The 20,173-nt window shown below is 44.3% G+C and overlaps 1 protein-coding gene across 1 annotated transcript in view; it reads right to left on the bottom strand.

Annotated features, from left to right (window-relative positions):
* Positions 1-262: 262 nt before the first annotated feature.
* LCOR (ligand dependent nuclear receptor corepressor) overlaps positions 263-20,173 on the bottom strand; it is a 55,184-nt gene continuing 35,273 nt past the window's right edge. The window contains exon 3 of the mRNA XM_040321567.1: positions 263-8,425. Coding sequence (XP_040177501.1) covers positions 4,042-8,425 — 4,384 coding nt within the window. The 3' untranslated portion in view covers positions 263-4,041. The remainder of the gene's footprint in view (positions 8,426-20,173) is intronic.

Here is a 20,173-nt window from a genome sequence, read left to right on the forward strand (position 1 = left end):
TATCTTTTTCTGAGACTCAGAACATCAATGCAGAGGATCAAATGGATTAAAAGTGTCAAATTGAAAGAAGCGATAACCACATAATAAACGTACCCTTTTAATCCATGGACGTTTGTCAATGACATATCGTTTCTTTGTGGACGAGACCTGAATAACCCCCCCCCCCCCCCTCCCCCGTACAGCACCATTTTGGTTTCAACACGACAGGTTCAATGTGAAACAGCAGGAAGAACAGCTTCATACAAAAAGATAAGACGTTAGATTTAGCAAAACCCATTTTTTTTTTTCATGAGAATTACATAAAATTTTGATATGTTTTTTCATCAATTCATTTCAACAGACCTGAAAACCATTTAATCAAAACTGGAATACAAATTATGCAAAAATGAGATTTCTAAAAAAAAAATAATAATAACAATTTTAAAACCTCAGTGCAAACGTCACCCGCAAAAGGATTGCAGAGTAGGTATCACATGACAGCAACGTGCGTTGTTTCCGCTTCCCTGCTAATGATTCGTGAAAACTGAACAGTACAAAACTCCCCACTGGATAAAAAAAAATGACTTTTCAGTAGAATTCCAATTTTTGGATTTCCAATTATACCTCAGTTATTTAAAAAAAATGACATTATTGCAATTACATAATTCTTACAAAGTTGTAAAAAAAACAAAAAACAAAAAAAAAAGAAAACAAAAAAAAAAAGGAAAAACAAAAAAAATCACAAACCACCTTTCCTGATGCAAGAGATTAAAAATGTGTGCTTTTTACAAAAAAAAAAAAAGTTTCACAAAAGTTTTATCTACACAAGTTAATGCTTACACACACGCACACACAAAGTTTAAAATTTACCAGTTCATTTGTGCAAATTCAATGTTCCAATGAGTGCAAATTAGTTGTTATATAAATAGTATATCTGTGACCTAGATGCATATTGTGTTGAGGATTCGTGACCTGACAAGCCTGTGTTTTTTTTTTTAAATGCATTTCAGGAAAAATAGAAGATTAAATAAAAAAATTAAGTAAAAAAAAAAGCAAAAAAAAAAAAGCAATCACTTAAAGGGTGGTTATCATGATAAGACACGAAAAAAAAATGTATATGCTGTGAATTAGAATGTTGGGATGCAGTTCGTTAATACAGTTTTTGTGCATTAGCCCCACCAAAAATACGGTCTTCATTATTATTGTAGAAGCAGGCTGGAGGGTGCTAAGGCCACCCCTCCCTCGGATTACGGCATGCTCTACTTTTGAACTTGGACCTACAAGATAAGCCTATATAATAAGGCAGTAAATATCTCCTAAACCTGCCCTGTTCAGGAGATAGTCACACAATATGCAGCCGATGACATCACTGGCGTGTGCGCTACGAAGGCACAGCATATCGTGCTGAACCTACAGAACTCCATGTCGGAGCCAAGGGCTCTGGAGTGACGTCTTTGTGGCCCCGGTTCACTCATACAGCCGGACCTGGCAAATCAGGATGAAAGACCAGGTGAAGTTGGCATCGCCGGGGGGCCATGACAACGCTGCGGTGGAGAGCTCAGTGTCCAGGTAAGTCTGTCATAATTTGCTAGTAGGCGGTGCATACTAGTTCCATATGACTTGAACCTGCAGGGGGGGCCCTTTTTACTACCGCTTTGGTGCCTGGGAATGCAGGGAGGCGGGGCTTGGGTGCATCCAAAGGATCGACTTGGGTACAATCAGCCTCTAATTCATGGATCGAAATTCGAACCAGCCCCTGCTGAAGCAGCTGAATTTTGATCCACGTATGGCCGGCTTTCGGTTTTCTTGATCTGGACCAGATTAAAAAGTGTATTTCCTTTATTAAACCAGTAAGGGAATACAGCTGCTCTGTGGGATTTACCGGTCAGGACATTACATAAAAGTCAAATCCTTTCATATTTGTAAAAGCCAATTTCCACTCCCTCTTTTTATGGTTAGCCAACCCCCTAAACCATGCTCATTATTGGGTGAGGTCTTCTCCCGCTACCCTGAACCTTGGGTTCCATCGCTGCAGGAAGGAGAAATTTGCAGGAAACTATGTAGAGTAGGTTGTGCCTTGTAGAGCTGGGTTGGATTACTGGTGGGTGTGGGTGGGGAGGGCTGGCTTTAAGAACTGGTCACCCAGTGCACAGCTAGCCGGCTTTGGTGACCAACCTCCTTAGCATAAGGAAGGTCCTCAACAAGAAGGCTGGGGCACTTGCTTCTATTTTTTTTTTTCTGCCTGGACAACAGCTTACAAAAAACATCTTTAGAGGATTCCACATTGACGTTTCCTAGCTGCTTAATTACAATGAACTTCTGCAGCCATTAGAGAAGACCAGGCACAAGTCCAGCAGCTATAATGCTATCAGAACTAGGGCAAATAAAGCCTGCCCAGAACATGTGTGTCAAACACAAGGCCCACCAGGCCTTTTCATGTGGCCCTCGCACCTCTCCCACAGAACAAGGGAAGGGGGTACACTGTGATGTAGGGGAGGGTGGGGGACTCTTGATCTCGGTTGGTGGGGGGCTCTTGACATATGATGTAAGGAGAGATGGACATCTAGTCTTCCAGATACAACTGGCCCTTCTTGACATATGATGTAAGGAGGGTTGGACATCTAGTCTTCCAGATATGACCAGCCCCTCTTGACATGATGCAAGGTGGGGTGGACATCTAGTCTTCCAGATACAACCGACCCCTCTTGACATATGATGTAAAGAGGGGTGGACATCTAGTATTCAAGATCCAACCGGCCACACATATGATGTAAAGAGGGGTGGAAATCTAGTCTTCCAGATACAACCGGCCACACATATGATGTAAAGAGGGGTGGACATCTAGTCTTCCAGATACGACCGGCCCCACTTGACATATGATGTAAGGAGGGGTGGACATCTAGGTCTTCCAGATACAACCGGCCCCTCTTGACATGATGTAAGGAGGGGTGGACATCTAGACTTAAAGATACAACCGGGTCCTTTGTGGGTAACCATAATGCTGATGCGGCCCGCGGTTAAATTGAATTTCACACCCTTGGCTTAGAAGATCAGCTCTTGCAAGTCGCATGACCAACAAAGCCTCTAGTTGCCCAAGCACAACAGGACACAGTGGGGGAAGCCATAAGACCTGTGCAACCCGAGAGTTCGACAGCAACACAAAGAAAGAACCTAATAATATAATAAAATGATTTGGTGTTGGAACACAAAAACTGTACCAAGAATTTGCAATATTGGTTTTAACAGAACATCAATTCTCATGATATTTGCCCTCAAACCCGGCATAGTCAAGCCATTGAATGAAAAAATATTGTAAGCCTGCAAATTCTATACAAACCTGCGACAAGCAAAGATACCACCACCTCTGTTACTTTTATAACTACAGAAAAGTCTATATTACATTGCAGTTACATACGGAAAGACTATATCCTGAAGACTATTGGTTGAGCTCACAAAATGGCTGCTTACACAGCAAGTCCATCTTAAAACTGGAAGTATGGATGAAAAACGGAAGCCCGCGATTTCTAACAAAATTAACTCATAAGTTTCCTATTAATTCTAGCAAACAAACTTTTTTTTGTGTGTCTGTGTGTGTGTTAAAAATAATAAAAAAAAAAAGGGTGGGGGGAAAGCCGTTGGAATAAAAAGCAAACATAGGTGTGCCTGATTTCTGCTACAGTACAAGTGCTTGTGCATCAAGTATTAAAAAAATGCAATGCTTATCACAATTACGGGTCTTCTAGATAAAAAAAAAAAAAAAAAAGATAAATAAGGCACTGTACTTTTTAACAACATTCACGGTTTTAAAAGAAATAAAAACACAATAACTTACTTTGAGCACCAAAAAAAAGAAAAATCAGACCCCAAGACTTTACACTTCCCTTCCCCATACCCCAAGCTTCATGATTCCTACAATAGCATGGTTAACGGTAGGTTTGCTACAGTTAAAAAAAAAAAAACACAACAAAAAGTTCACAATTAATGCAAGTTAAAACTGTACAACAAAAAAAAAAAAAAAACACAGGTAACCATTTTGAGTTTCTCAATTAAAAATTCAAGTGATCATCTCCTGCTTTGCGTGGAAGAAGAGTCTGTCTGTGATCTGCTTTTTCTTTTCTCCAGAAGCGGAGTTTTGCTTGCCGTTTTTGACCCGCTACACGACTTCCTATGAAATTCCTTCATCCACGGCTGTGACGCCCTAGTGATTCTCTGTTCTGACAGAACTGGGGGAGCCGGCCGCAGTTTAGATGATCTGGTCTGACACTTCCGTACGGCAAGCGGCGTTTTGACGGATTTATTTTGCATAGCAGTTTTTGTTTTCCCTTTCTTTAAACTCGCTGCCTTGCCCGCTTGAGCTTTTTTCACCTCTTGTTTTTTCGGAGCCCGGAGTTTCGACGCCGCCTCTGTTCTTTCGACTTTACGATCTGTTTTTTTTGTTGTTGGTAGTGCATTTTTGCCGGAAATTTGCCTATTTTTATCCGGCTCTTGTTTTATTTCCGTCTTTCTTCTTTTACTGGTCGGTACATCGTCCTTTTCTAACCGGTCATCTTTGGGACGTTTTCTAGCCTTCTGCTTTTCGTCGGTTACAAGTAGTTTACAGACTACTGCAGTCTGTGAATTAGTTTTTTTATTGTTTTGCGCAATGCCTGAGTTTGCTCCCGAATTTTGCATCTTGGCCGCTTTGTGTTTTTTATTGAGTGGTGCAGATGGAGGATGTAATTTTTCTTGAAAATTATTGCGCTTTCTGAGGATGTGGGCACTAGCAGATTTATTGGCGTGAACTTTTGCTCCCGAGGACCTGGAGTCACCAGCACCTTTTACTGATATTTTTGAAGTCTCAGCAAGCTGCGCTTTGTTGTCCAATTTGCCGAGTGCGTTTTGGGTTTCGGCATCATTACGTGCCGGGTACACAGAAGCAAATTTCTTCAGGTATTTTTTCAAACGTTCGGCTTGCAGCGTATAAGGATATAAACTCTGCTTCGAGTACTTCTGTATTGGTGGAACCGGGAGCTGATGCTCTTCGGGGATACGGGTATTTATTTTCTTCACGATCACCAAAGATTTTGTTTCCGTCGTTTCCAAAAACCATCTACAAATGTCAGATAATTTAAAAGAGTTCATAAAAAGCATTTGCACCGGAGAGCATCTCTGCGTCTCCTCCGGGGTTCTGGTTTTTCGCACCCTTTTTTTGCTTTTCCAGATTTCTTTTAGTTTGTCCGCTTTGTTTTTAGACTTTGACCCAAACGTCGCATCTCTCTCCACTGAAATCCAGTTATTGTGAACGGAAGAATATCTGGTATTGAAACTGGAGATACGTTGTTGGCTTTCTTCCTCAAAACACCAATCCATAAATTTTGGTCTAAACATTTCTTTGCCTTTTGAACTACGTAAAGAACGTTTTGTGTTTGTAGACACAATAGGTTTCTTCTCATTTTCTTCAGAGAGGTGGTCCAATAAATTAGCTTTATTAGGCTTCTCTTCATGCTCTGTCAATGGGTTTAATGCGACACATTTAGTTTTACTCCTGGTCCGAGCAAGGGAAGGCGATGTAGGTGCTGGAACCTGCTTACTACCTTTTTCGACTTCAAATGAACAATAATTTAAACTGCCTTGACTTCCACTACTTTCTTCAACTTCAACCTTTATGCATTTTTTGATTTCTGAACAAAGATACACCTTTCTCTGATCGGAGCTTATTTCGAAATTCACGCTCACGTTTTCTACCTTCTTTTGAGGAGAGGAAATTGTATTTTTGAACATTCTTTCAGAAAGTAATGCTTTTCCTTCGTCAAACTGATCACTTAAAACTTGCACAATGCAATTTTTGTCTTCAAGGCTTTCTTCAAAATTTGCATTAATTTTTGTCAACTGCGCAGCACATTCAGTACTGAACTCCACAGACCTACGAGATGATTTAGTGCTTGAAAATGGAGAAATCTGAATGTGGAGAGAAGCTTGTTTCTTTGTGCATTCATCGGATTGGCTTTCTCGCCTTCTAAGATGTCTGTCTGAAGGGATGAGAGGCTTTTTAAGCTTTCTTTTTGACGGAGATGGAATTTTATCATCGCTTGGAAAAAGACTGTCCAACATGTCTAGGCTGGCTCCATTAGAATGCATTTCTCCATTAATTTCTTTGGTTTGTAAAGATTTTTCTTCGTTGCCATTATTTTCACGTTCGAATGAAGTAACAGAAGGACACTGCTGGACATCTTGTTTTGTGATGGACCCGTCCTTGAGATGGATGTCACTCGGCTCACAGATTTTAGCACACGTATCTATAAGACGATGAACATCTTCAGCTGAGATCCTATCAACATGGTTTTCGGTTTTTGAGCAATTTATTACGTCTGAAGGCTCTGCAGTTTCTACATTTTTTAATTCTACAGATTCCACGTGGACAGAACATTTATCAGAATATTGTTCTTCGTAGACTTTGTGAAAATGCTCCGTTTTCTTTGGACTTGTAACAACTGAACTGTCTTTGACAGTCTTCTCTGTAATATCTTCTCCCAAAATATTCACATGATTTGAATAATCTGAATTTTTTTGTACAGCACCAAAACTCAGGTCTTCAAAAGATTTTTCCACTAGGCCATTTGCAACGGTGTCTGAACTTAAATGTGCAGGTGAAAGTTCAAGCCTTTCAGACATCGTTACCGAACTCTCAAGAGTCTTAGAAATTGTTTGACATGGGAAGCAATTGGGAGTAGTAGGTGCCATCCCGCCATTTTCAATTTCACTTGAGGGTGGAAATACGGAACAGCTAATAGACGGGGAAACACTTGGATTTTCGAAAGGAGCATGATTTTGTTTAACGGTTGGCTCCTGAGAAAACAAATCATTAGAAGCTACCTCTTTCACATTATTAAGATCAGAAAGCAAAGTCTCATCTTCTAAAGACACAGTTAAGCCCGCATCTAGGGTTGCATTTTTTTCCTCGTTAACAGACGCACTAGCGTAGGCAACTTCAGATGGAAGCTTCTCTTCGTGAATATTGCCGACATCCATTGGGATATCCTCTTGCTTCACCGTGATCTCGGAAAGTTTCTTTTGCAAATTTTCATTTGCAGGATGGGTTCCTGAGAAGGATGGATTTTCATGTGTAACAGAGAAAACAGCAAGCAAAGAGTCTGGTTTTGCAGTCACCGACTGTTCCACCATACCTGAAATTTCATCAGCGTTACTGGATTCTTTCAATATAGGTGGGTCCAGGATTATATTTTGCGGTAGGGAGTTTCCAGTACCTATACTCATACAGGTCTCTTCTGAATGTTCCAATGATACGATATCAGTAAGAGGTAGTGTTTCTGTGTTAACTCCATCGGGGGTAATTAATGCTTCGGAAAAATGTAATGCGCAATTCCCTTTGTCCTCAACTTTGACGCTTCTGACCAACGAACGAACAGCGGACAACTGATAGCATTCATCATTAAAAAGATAACCCCGGGTGCTTTTCCTCGCCGTGCTTCGCGAACAGAGACCCGATGTGGCAAAGTGGTATTGCGCGGCAATTGGTTCGCTAATGTAAACTACATCACACTGGTTATCACAATCACTTTTTCTCAAGCTAGGGATATTTTTACATCTTTTAGCAGTTTTCGAATGCTTCATACTTTCGTGCGATCGGATTTTATGTAAAGAAGCCACAGAGTTCTCACTGAGAGTCTGAAAACTTTCGTAAGGGTTTAAATGATTTCCAAGCTTTGTTACTACAGCTTGTACAGAATTTTGTTTTAATTTACAGTCGCCTCCTTTCTCCAGAATGGTCTGCCTGGGGCTGACGCACTGCGGGTTTTCCTTGTCCGCACATTTAGGTAGGTTAATGAGAAATTCGGCTTCCTGAGCACCGGTTACTGGAGTCAATTTCAAGTTACTGTGCGCGAGAACGCAACAATCTGAAAACTCAGTCTGTAGAGGTTCCGTTTTTTTCGAGCACTCGGTTTCAACGGACTGCAGCAATTTAGAGTTTTCCTCGGCCGGCTTAAGGTGTAAGATATGGTTCTTTGCAATATTTTCTTCTTGGTTTGTGGAGTGAGAACATTTCTGAAAAAAGGTAATCTCTGCGACGGGATTTTCCGAGACACCCAACTGAACTGGAGGTCTTAAAATCTCTATAGTCTGTGCCTCTTCCTTTGGAAAGTTGTCCACGTCGGCGCAAACCGAAGCAGTATCTATGGAGGCCTCAATGCTAGTTGGTTGGATACTCATTTCCCTTGTACACCGGTCAGGGACGCAATGGCTACCGTCTTCTACGTTCGCGGTCTTGACATCCAAAATAGAGGCACTTTGACTCTTGGAATTCACGAACAGCTCTTCAGTGCACAAACTATTTAATACGAGTATAAACTGCTTCTGATGATGTGCACACAGTTTAACCATGAACTTTTCCAGTGTTAAACTTGTGGAATTGCAGGGGTCTACGGCTTTTCCCTCTGTTTTCTGTGTGCTAAGTAAAAAAAAAAAAAAAAAATTAAGTTAGAAAAGCAATAACATGCCGCTTACTTGTCAACACATTCCTAGCAAAATTCTTCTCAAGAGACATTGTACTGCTTTACTGCTCTACAAATGTTTAGAAAGGAGGAGGAGTGCAAGGACTCAAGTTAACTTAATAAATGATCCTTGAACATTCCACAATCAATTTTTAGTCTACTGCTAAACAAAATGTGACAATCCCAAAGCCTAAACATCGTTCTTTATTTATAATGCAGGAGAAAAAAGCTCAGGGTATCTTGTAAAAAAATGGAGGCCAATACACACAGAGAACACTTATGACTGGTCTAATTAACGTACACCGACAGAGTTGGAGGCCAACACGAAATAACTTATTGTGGTGTAATGGTCACAGGAATAATTGGTTGCGGCATTGACGGAGTACACAGGACATAAACCTCCTTGTTTTACGGTCCTTTAAATGCTCTACAAATTTAATTTTTTTGAAGACTATGATCTACGTCGGGGGTCTCCAAACTTTCTAAGCAATACTGTCCTTTAGACTTTAGGAGGGCCGGACTAGGGCTGGTGGGAGTAGAAAATGTCCCTTTAGTGGTGTCAGTGGGAGGAACAGTGGCCCACTGTTGGTATCAGTGGGAGGAATAGTGTCCCACCATTGGTATCAAGGGAATAGTGCTCCATCATTGGCGCCAGTGGGAGGAATAGAGCCCCATCATTGATATTAGACATCTAATGGAAAAGGGAAAGGTCCCGGAGGTCGCACTCATCTGCAAAACCCTGTAAAAAGGTGTACGGCAGCCTCAACCTGAGCTCCAACCAGGCCACGCCCCCAACATGTTTCGCTCTGCCCACGGAGCCTAGTCATGAGTGAAGTAAAACATGTTGGAGCCCGGGCTGAGGTGGTTCTTTTTACAGGGTTTTGCAGAGATGTGCGACTTCCAGGACCTTTCCATTTTCCATTAGATGTCTAGAGCTGGGAGGAGTGCTGTCCTTGTCTGCACTGCAAGCGGTTGGTACATAAGAGGCCCCCCGGGGGAGCCTTCAGCGGCACCTCTCAATTTAGCTTGAAGATTACTTTGAAGCCTCGTACACACGATCAGTCCATCCGATGAGAACAGTCTGAAGGACCGTTGTCATCGTTTAACCGATGAAGCTGACTGATGGTCCGTCGCGCCCACACACCATCGGTTAAAAAACGATTGTGTCAGAACGCGGTGACGTAAAACACGACATGCTGAAAAAAAAAAAAAAAAGTTCAATGCTTCCAAGCATGCGTCGACTTGATTCTGAGCATGCGTGGATTTTTAACCAATGGTTGTGCCTACTAACGATCGGTTTTGACCTATCGGTTAGGAATCTATCGGTTAAATTTAAAGCAAGTTGGCTTTTTTTTTAACCGATGGTTAAATAACCTATGGGGCCCCCACACGATCGGTTTTGACCGATGAAAACGGTCCATCAAACCGTTGTCCTCTGGTTAACCGATCGTGTGTACGAGGCCTAAAAGCTTCAATAAAACTGTTTGACGCTTGCAAAAAAACATTCTCAATATGGGTAAAGGGCTTGGCACTCTGGGAGAATTGGATGTGCTCCAACCTTCACTTCACTATGGGAATCGGTGGACTTAGGCTTCATTGTTGGCTTTTTTCTTTTTTACAAAATGAGGTCGATTTAAGGAAAGCCCCCTGCCGGGACACTGTATTGTATATCTCTCTTTGACAGTATCCAATGATACAATCAGCTTCTGCCAAGCAAGGAAGCCCACACGTCGATTTTTGATCAGTGTATGGCCAGCTTTAAGGGTGTACTTAAAATGTGGATCTCATCGATGTTGAAACACTCTAGTCCAGGTTAGTCCATTTAATATGTATAGCTGATATTTGGTTTGTAGTTTGTTTCCCCTTTATGTTTAGTATTTAATAAAATTGGATAAAAAAAATTAAATAAAAAAAAAGGTTTTAGAACTTGGACTCTTCGAGGACTCATACCTTCATATTGCATCGCAATGAATCTTCATGTCCAAAGCCTGTATTGTTTATGTTCCCAACATGTGAAACACAAGGCCTGTGGGCCAAATCTGGCCAACCTAGCCTTGTCATATGGTCCTTGCACCCAGAACGAGGAAACTTTGCGATGGGGGGGATGGGGTTACATACTGTGCAAAGTACACTCCTAAACCTTGCACACAGCGCACCCCCTGAACTTTGTGGTCTGTACATAGCGCACCCCTGAACGCTGCACTCTGTACATGGTGCACTCTTGAACTCTGCGCTCTGTACATGGTGCACTCTTGAACTCTGCGCTCTGTACATGGCCCACTCCTGAACTCTGCGCTCTGTACATGGCCCACTCCAAAACTCTGCGCTCTGTACATGGCCCACTCCAAAACTCTGCGCTCTGTACATGGCCCACTCCAAAACTCTGCGCTCTGTACATGGCCCACTCCAAAACTCTGCGCTCTGTACATGGCCCACTCCTGAACTCTGTACATGGCCCACTCCTGAACTCTGTACACGGCCCACTCCTGAACTCTGCGCTCTGTACACGGCCCACTCCTGAACTCTGCGCTCTGTACACGGCCCACTCCTGAACTCTGCGCTCTGTACACGGCCCACTCCTGAACTCTGCGCTCTGTACACGGCCCACTCCTGAACTCTGCGCTCTGTACACGGCCCACTCCTGAACTCTGCGCTCTGTACACGGCCCACTCCTGAACTCTGCGCTCTGTACACGGCCCACTCCTGAACTCTGCGCTCTGTACACGGCCCACTCCTGAACTCTGCGCTCTGTACACGGCCCACTTCTGAACTCTGCACACGGCCCACTCCTGAACTCTGAGCTCTGTACACGGCCCACTTCTGAACTCTGTACACGGCCCACTCCTGAACTCTGCGCTCTGTACACGGCCCACTTCTGAACTCTGCACACGGCCCACTCCTGAACTCTGAGCTCTGTACATGGCCCACTCCTGAACTCTGCGCTCTGTACATGGCCCACTCCTGAACTCTGCGCTCTGTACACGGCCCACTCCTGAACTCTACGCTCTGCACATAGCGCACCAATGATGGGGCACTAATCCTCCAACTGATAACCAATGATGGGGCACTATTCCCCCCCCCGCCTAGAAAGATGGGGCATTCTCTATTCCCACTGGCCACAGTCCAGCCCCACTAAAATCTTAAGGACAGTAAACTGGCCCTTTGTTTAGAAAGTTTGAGGACCTCTGCTCTAGAAGCAAAAATATATATAGTCACATCTATAGGGAGCAGAGGGATGCTTGGTTTCATCTCTTAGCACACCTCTGACCTATCTGCACTTATAGGATGTGTTTGATGGGAGATCTACGTTTTATGCATCCAAGATGCCTGTATGGCTTATGTATGAAGACAGTGCCAACAAAGAAAATTTCCATAGCAACAAAGCAGAATTCTTCCTTACACTTCCACTCTGTACTGAAGCAAACAATGCCGTGAGCTATAAGAAAATTGTCATAAAATATGTATATCGGTTCACTCAAAAGTGATTGTATCTCTTGCATTTCCTCCAACAAGCTGGATCTCCCAGCCACAATCCCCGTCTGTTTTTGTCCACATGGAATTTTTAGGGTTTCTGTTCACCTTTGTTCCCGCTTCTCCTGTTACATTCTCCAGAGTATATTATTTCTTTAAAAAAAAAAATCTAACAGTGAGAGAAGGGACCCATAATGATGGCCGCACATGCTCAGTTGCTCTCTATCCTCAGCACTGTGCCTTAATGTCAGAGCCAGATCTGCTGACAGCTTTAAGATTTACTGTTGCTGAAGGAGGAGGAAAGCAACAGGAATAAGACAGACTGTGCAGAGCGAACAAAGATCAGGGAAGAAGAAAATAAAAAGCAGGAGAGGTGACAGGACAAACTCTGCTGTCAGGCAGACACAAAATAATTAAAGTGATACTAAAGGTTCACGTTTAAAATAATAATAACAAACATGTCATACTTACCACCACTGTGCAGTTCGTTTTGCACAGAGTGTCTCCGATCCTCCTCTTCGGGGGTCCCACGGCGGCTCCTCCCCGCAATAGAAAACATCCTCTCCCGAGGGGGCAACCTTGCGGGCACGCTCCCGTGTCATACACTTAGAGTACATAGCTGCCGAGTGTATGACTCGGTCCTGCCCCGGGTGGCCGTGTCATTGGATTTGATTGACAGCAGCGGGAGCCAATGGCTGCACCAACATCAATCTATCCAATGAAGAGCCGAGAAGCCATGGGGAGAACGATGCGTGATCGCGCCCGCGGAAGTTTGGGGCTCAGATAAGTAAAACGGGGGGGGGGGGGGGGGGGGGGGTCAGACACTGCCAGGTGATTTTTCACCTTAATGCATAGGATGCATTAAGGTGAAAAAACACGAAGCTTTACAACCCCCTTTAAGATTTACTGTTTCTGAGGAAGGAGGAAAGCAACAGGAATGAGACAGACTGTGCAGAGGGAACACAGATTAGGGAGAAAGAAAATAAAAGCATGAGAGGTGACAGGACAAACTCTGCTGCCAGGGAGACACAAAATAATTCAACTTGTATCTTCTCTCTCCCTCATGGTCAGCCTGTGAATGTGAGCCCTGTAAAGCTTCTGTCGGCCTTCCTCTCTAGCGAAGCCAAGGCTGGAAAATTACATACACTTGGGGGCAGATTCACGTAAATGGGCGTAAATTTGGGCGGGCGTACCGTATCTGATTTACGTTACGCCGCTGCAAGTTTTTCAGGCAAGTGCTTTATTCACAAAGCACTTGCGTGTAAAGTTGCGGCGGCGGCGTAGCGTTAATCACCCGGCGGAATTCAAATTCGGCGGGTAGGGGCGTGTATCATTTAAATGAAGCGCGTCCCCGCGCCGAACGAACTGCGCATGCGCCGTCCCTAAAATATCCCAGCGTGCATTGCTCTAAATGATGTCGCAAGGACGTCATTGGTTTTGACGTGGACGTAAATTACGTCCAGCACCATTCACGGACGACTTACGCAAACGACGTAATCTTTTAAATTTTCGACCGGGGAACGACGGCCATACTTAACATTGACTGCGCCTCATAGACCCAGGGGCAACTTTACGCCGGGAAAAGCCTAACGTAAACGTCGTAACTTTACTGCGTCGGCCGCGCGTACGTTCGGGAATTCGCGTATCTAGCTAATTTGCATACTCAACAGGGAAATTGACGGAAGCGCCACCTAGCGGGCAAAAAAAAAATTGCAGTTAAGATCCGACGGCGTAAGAGACTTACGCCTGTCGGATCTAATGGATATCTATGCGTAACTGATTCTAAGAATCAGGCGCAGAGATACGACGGCGCAACGCTGAGATACGACGGCGTATCTGGAGATACGCCGTCGTATCTCCGTTGTGAATCTGGGCCTATATTGCCAAAAGTATTGGGACACCTGCCTTTAGACGCACACACACGAAGAGAGTGGTAATAAAATTAATATATTTATATAGATAGACTCATAGGTAATGCAACAGGAAAACAATCTATATGAGGTCCACCCGAGCAGAGAAAAATGAAATTCAGTAGCCAGTGCGGCTCTTCTACTCGATTTCGAGCATGCGTGTAATTTTGTGCGTCGGAATTGTGCACACACGCTCGGAATTTCCGACAACAACGTTTTGTTCATGGGCAGCAATTCTAGCCCCCCCCCTCTTTCTCACTACCCACTGCTCCTGCACCCACTCTCTCAACACGCCTACACCGTCCTCTCAGCACCCTCAATACCTGCTGACCTCTTTATTTCAGTGGAGTACAAGGATGCCACACTTCTATCAGCCCATGTATAGATTTAGCATCAGCCTAGGGCTCCTCCCAGATCATGCCCTGACACGTTTCGTCCTCCCCACGTGGCTTGCTGACAGAGGCCCCTTTCTCTCAGTGCCCATTGTGTCTGCACCCTTCCTTTCCTCAGCATGCAACCTTCTTCTCTAACCACCTGTGCATGATTCACCCACCTCTTAAGCCTCGTACACACGATAGGGTAAACCGATGAAAACGGTCTAATGGACCATTTTCATCAGTCCAAACCGATCGTGTGTGGGCACCATAGGTTATTTAACCTTTGGTTAAAAAAAAGCCAACTTGCGTTAAAATTTAACTGATGGATTGCTAACCGATAGGTCAAAACCGATCGTTAGTAGGCAAAACCATTGGTTAAAAACCTGCACATGCTCAGAATCAAGTCGACGTATGCTTGGAAGCATTGACCTTCGTTTTTTTCAGCACGTGGTTGTGTTTTATGTCATCGCGTTCTGACACGATCGGTTATTTTACCTATGGTGTGTAGGCGTGATGGACCATCAGTCAGCTTCATCGGTTAACCTAAGACAACTGTCCTTCAGACCGTTTTCTTCCGATGGACTGATCATGTGTACAAGACTTTTCGAATGCGCTTATGGGATGCCTCGTACCACTGCACACTCCTTCCTCAGTGCACCACTATGACCGCCATACTGAAAGGTGCATGGCTGTGGTGTTTTGTATTCCGATGGGTGGAGCCTGATGGCAAACAGAGACTAGTTTCGCTTTACTTTTGATTGACTGCACAAGGCAGCGGGCAGATCCATTCTGTCCAATAGGGGCTTCTACCCTCCCTCAAACTCTTACCTAGTCTCCCTGCCCCATCATTGTACCTGCATACTACACCCCCTGCTCTCACCACCACCTAGCCACCCCATCAATGCCTGCTCCCAACCACCACCTAATCCAGGGATATGCAATTAGCGGACCTCCAGCTGTTGCAGGACTACAATTCCCATGAGGCATAGCAGGACTCTGACAGCCACAAGCATGACACCCAGAGGCAAAGGCATGATGGAACTTGTTGTTTTGCAACAGCTGGAGGTCCGCTAATTGCATATCCCTGACCTAATCAATTTGCTTCTCACGGCCCTCCTTCCAAGCCACCTTCCACCTTCACTGCATCTCTTACCCATTCCTGCTCTCCCACTCACCATTAGGCCTTTACTCGTCCTATCATCGGTGTGCCTTACCACCACCTTTGTGTGCAGAAAAGAGGTGAAAAATGGGCCTACAGACAAAGTGCGCTCCCCATGGGCGCTGCACCTGCACCCCACCCCCCTTCTGTCTATCACAGGTGAGTACACCCTTTACAAAGTCAGTGGGGCAGATTCATCAAGAGATACGACGGCGGATCTCCTGATCCGCCGTCGTATCTCTGAGATCCGCCGTCGTATCTGTGAGAGCCGACGGTCGGATCTATGAGGCTGATTCATAGAATCAGATTCCTCATAGATCTCCCTTAGATCCGACTGGTGTAAGTGACTTACACCAGTCGAATCTTAGGCTGCAATCTACCGCCGGCCGCTAGGTGTCGTCGCTTTTTTTTTTACGCGTCGGATATGCAAATGAGTAGAACCGCCGATTCAAGTCCGTACGCCCGCCCGTCGCTTTTTTTTAACGTCGTTTGCGTTCGGCTTTTTCCGGCGGATAGCTACCCCTGCTATATGAGGGGTAGCTAATGTTAAGTATGGCCGTCGTTCCCGCGCCGAGATTCAAATTTTTACGTTGTTTGCGTAAGTCGATCGGGAATACGGATGCCCGCAATTGACGTACCCGCCGCTAACAATGACGTCCTATCGACGTCATTTGGAGCATGCGCACTGGGAAATTTCGCCGGCGGCGCATGCGCAGTTAAATCGGCCCGGGAACGCGCCCGATTTAAATTGTACACTCCCCCTAGCCACGGAATTTGCATTCCGCCGGGGGGAGTTACGATCCGACGATGCAATTTTCGAGGTAAGTGCTTGATGAATACTGCACTAGCCTCGCTAAATTACACCGGCGGATCGTAAAACACGTAGATCGAGCGGATCTAAAGATCCGCTGATCTAATGAATCTGGCCCCGTGTGTATAAATGTCATCAGCACACCAAGGATTCCTCAAAGGGCACTTGCCGGAAGAAGGGGCTCTGAAACTTTGCTATATGTGTACCGTGTGACCATCTGAATAAAGCTTTGGACCCTTTGAGGAAACCTTGGCATGCTGATGACATTTCTACACTCCGATTGTCTACGGTTCCCAGCCGGTGGTCATTACAGCACCTAGCATGATTATTACTACAGCTATTTTTATGAATGTGTGCGTGAGGACTTCACAAAGCCTGTGCACTCCCCCCCCTTCTTTAATGGTACCCCATTGCCTGCTAGAAGCACACACTGCCCTTTAAACCCAACGCCCCTAAAACTTCTTTATAATACCAAATATTGATAACAGTTTTAGATTATTGGTGCTTGTGACAAAACGCACAGCCTAGAAATACCTGTGCGTAGTGTACATAAATCAAGCTTATATTGTGAACAGTTGCTCCTTTAATTAGGTCTTACATATTTAGAACACGTCTTCATGGCGTACTTTATATATATATAAATCACAACTGCACACATGTGGTCAAGCTATTGTCAAACATGGTGGGGATCCCCTTCCTTTTGTATTGGCCCTTTAGAGCTGATTGTATTTGGAAAATATTGAAAAGGCTTTTATTTTCTGGATATATAGATATATATATATACACATTTTTATTTATTTATTAATGGACACTGGTATGTGTTTGGCACTTAGACCTCTGGGGTTTTAAAAGCTCTATACTTTGAAAATCAATGACGGACCATTATGTCAGCTGAATGTTATAACCACAGCAATCTATATTTATAAAAATGGACCGGTCATGTGACAGTTCACTGGTAATATCAGAAGTGTAGTACAGCTGAGACAATTTGTTGATCGAACCCAAAAAATATATAAAGATACGATAGAGAGATATAGAAAGAGAGAGAGAGAGAGAGATATAGAGAAAGAGAGAGAGATATATAAAGAGAGAGAGATATATAAAGATAGAGAGAGAAAGAGATATAGAGAGAGAGAGAGAAAGAGATATAGAGAGAGAGAGAGAAAGAGATATAGAGAGAGAGAGAGAAAGAGATATAGAGAGAGAAAGAGAGAGAGAGTTAGGAATAGAGATATAGAGAGAGACAGAGATATATAGAGAGATAGATACAGAGATAAAGATATATATATATTAGAGAGAGAGAGAGAGAGAGAGAGAGAGAGAGAGAGAGAGAGAGAGAGAGAGAGAGAGAGAGAGAGAGAGAGAGAGAGAGAGAGAGACACACACACACACTTTGAATGACAATTGCGCGGTCATGCTACACTGTACACATATGAGATTTTTTAGCATTTTTGAGACAGATAGAGCTTAACTTTTGGTGATATTTAATCACCACCGGGCTTTTTATTTTTTGCTAAACTAATGAAAAAAAATGTTGGAAAAAAAGTTAGTTGGTTAGAAAATGTTGTAAATAAGTAATTTTTCTTCTTCACTGATGTGGCTGCACTGATGGGGTGGCACTGACAGGCATCCCTGATGGACAATGAAAGGCAGCACCGGTGGGAACTGCTGATGGGGCTGCACTCATGATTATTGCACAGATCCCCTGGCAGGAAAGCCACTCGCCTCTCCTCTCCTCAGGTGACATCAGTGCGAGTAGAGGGAATGCCAATAACCGTCACTTCCTAGTTACGCTGTGATTGGACACATCTAATCACATGGTAAAGAGCCTATGTCATACACTCTTTACCGTGATCGGAGATGCGGTGTGTCCAAGCGACACACAACGAACTACTGATCACCAGGTGTGCACGAGCAGCAGGACGTCATATGAAGTCAAAGTCAGAAGAATTAAACCACCACCCGCTAATCATTTTGCTATAGGCCGGACAGAATGCGGTTTATGTGAGTTATTGCTCGGCATGTTATTAATTTGTATATGAAACTTCCATTGTATATGGAAAAAGTTGGCATTGACCACTCCCTGCCCAGAGTCAGTGCTCCTTGAACAGGGTTCTCTACCCCCCCCCCCCCCAGGGGCAGGAGGGATCAGCAATCATGTGACCAGCCTACATGACCAGGAGCCGGTCCCACCAACTACCGGTAATTAGTGGGAACCGAAAGCCGACCTTAACAGACCTGTCTTGGTGGTGGGACCGCACTCAGCACAGAAACCTCATCTTCCAAGCGATGCATATGTATGCACAACCCTTGCATCACCGCAAATGTGTTACACGGGCAGCAACAGGTTCATCTAGACCAGGGGGTCTCCAAACTTCCTAAACAAGGGGCCAGTTTACTGTCCTTCAGACTTTAGGAGGGCCGAACTAGGGCCATTGGGAGTAGAAAATGTCCAGTGGGAGTAAATAATACCATATCTTTGGTGTCAGTAGGAAGACTAGTGCCCCATTGTTGGCGTCAGTAGAAGGCATTTTACCCTTTGGATAGTGTCAGTTGGATGAATAGTGCCCCATTAATGGCTTCAGCAACAAGAATGATTCCCCATTGTTGGTGTCAGTGGATGAAATAGTGCCCCAAGGGTCGGACGAAGGCAAGCAAAGGGCCGCAGTTTGGAGACTCCTGATCTAGACCATGGGTCTTCAAACTACGGCCCTCCAGTTGTTCAGGAACTACAATTCCCATCATGCCTAGTCATGTCTGTGAATGTCGGCGTGTTACAATGCCTCATGGGATGTGTAGTTCTACAACAGCTGGAGGGCCGCAGTTTGAGGATCCCTGATCTAGACCGAATTTCTTTAGTGCAAGACAATAAAAAGCTGAAACCTAGACAGATGTTGCAGTTAAAGTGGAATATCACTGTATCTGAGCAACACAAACCAAAAAACTTTATTTAATTCATGGTTATTATTCTGAGCAAACTCCTCCATCTGTGTCTCTATGCTTTATTTTACCAAGAAATCACACCACCCACAACATTTCTAGCTGCGGCCATCTTGAGTAAGGGCAGGTGATTCATGGAGTTTACTTCCTGGAATCCCTCTGCCCTTCCTGTGACGACGCCCTATAACAGCCTCTCTCAACCTTTTCTGGTACAATGGATTCTATGGACTAAAATAATATCAAGATACAGGCTTGAGCAAAAAAGGAAAAGCGTCCCGCTCAGGGGAGAAAAAGGGCAGGGGAGCAAGATGCGCACATGTACAAGATTTAGACCAGGGTTTCTCAACCAGTGTTCCATGGAACCCTAGGGTTCCACCAGAGGTTGCTGGGGGTTCCTTGAGTAATTAGCAATTTTTGCTCCTCAGCTAAGTTATACATGGAGATACAAAAGAAACACATCTTTGAAGGTTTCAAAGCGAAAAGTAGAAGCATCCAGCATCTAGGTGTTGGAGGTGACAATGAGTAACTGGGTACGGAGGCCCAAAACATAGTGGGGCAAAGGGAGTGTGGTCATCGTTGTCCTATAATGGAGGGGAAGGAAAAAAAATAGATAAAGAGAGAAGCTCCCCCCCCCCCCCCAAAAAAAAAGTGGGGTTGAGTGGGAAGAGAAAAAGGCAAGAGACAGTCAAAATGAGGAAGGAAAAAGACGTGCAGAACTAAGCAATGGGAGAAGATGGGAAACGGTCAAGACAAAAAGGACGCAGACTCACGCCCTTTATCCCGAAAGAGGACATTGCAGTCGTGGTGGGAACAATCATCAATTCCAGACTCGACTACGCAAATGCCCTCTATCTAGGACTCCCCAAATACCAAATCACTCGTCTGCAAGTCGTTAAAAATACGGCCGTTCGACTAGTGACTGGGAAAAAAACCATGGGAATCAATCTCACCTTCACTGAGATCCCTTCATTGGTTGCCAGTAAAATACAGAATCACTTTCAAGGCACTCTGTCTAATACAGAAGTGTATTCAAGGCA

This window comes from Rana temporaria, chromosome 8 (genome assembly GCF_905171775.1).
Source record: "Rana temporaria chromosome 8, aRanTem1.1, whole genome shotgun sequence".
NCBI lineage: Eukaryota > Metazoa > Chordata > Amphibia > Anura > Ranidae > Rana > Rana temporaria.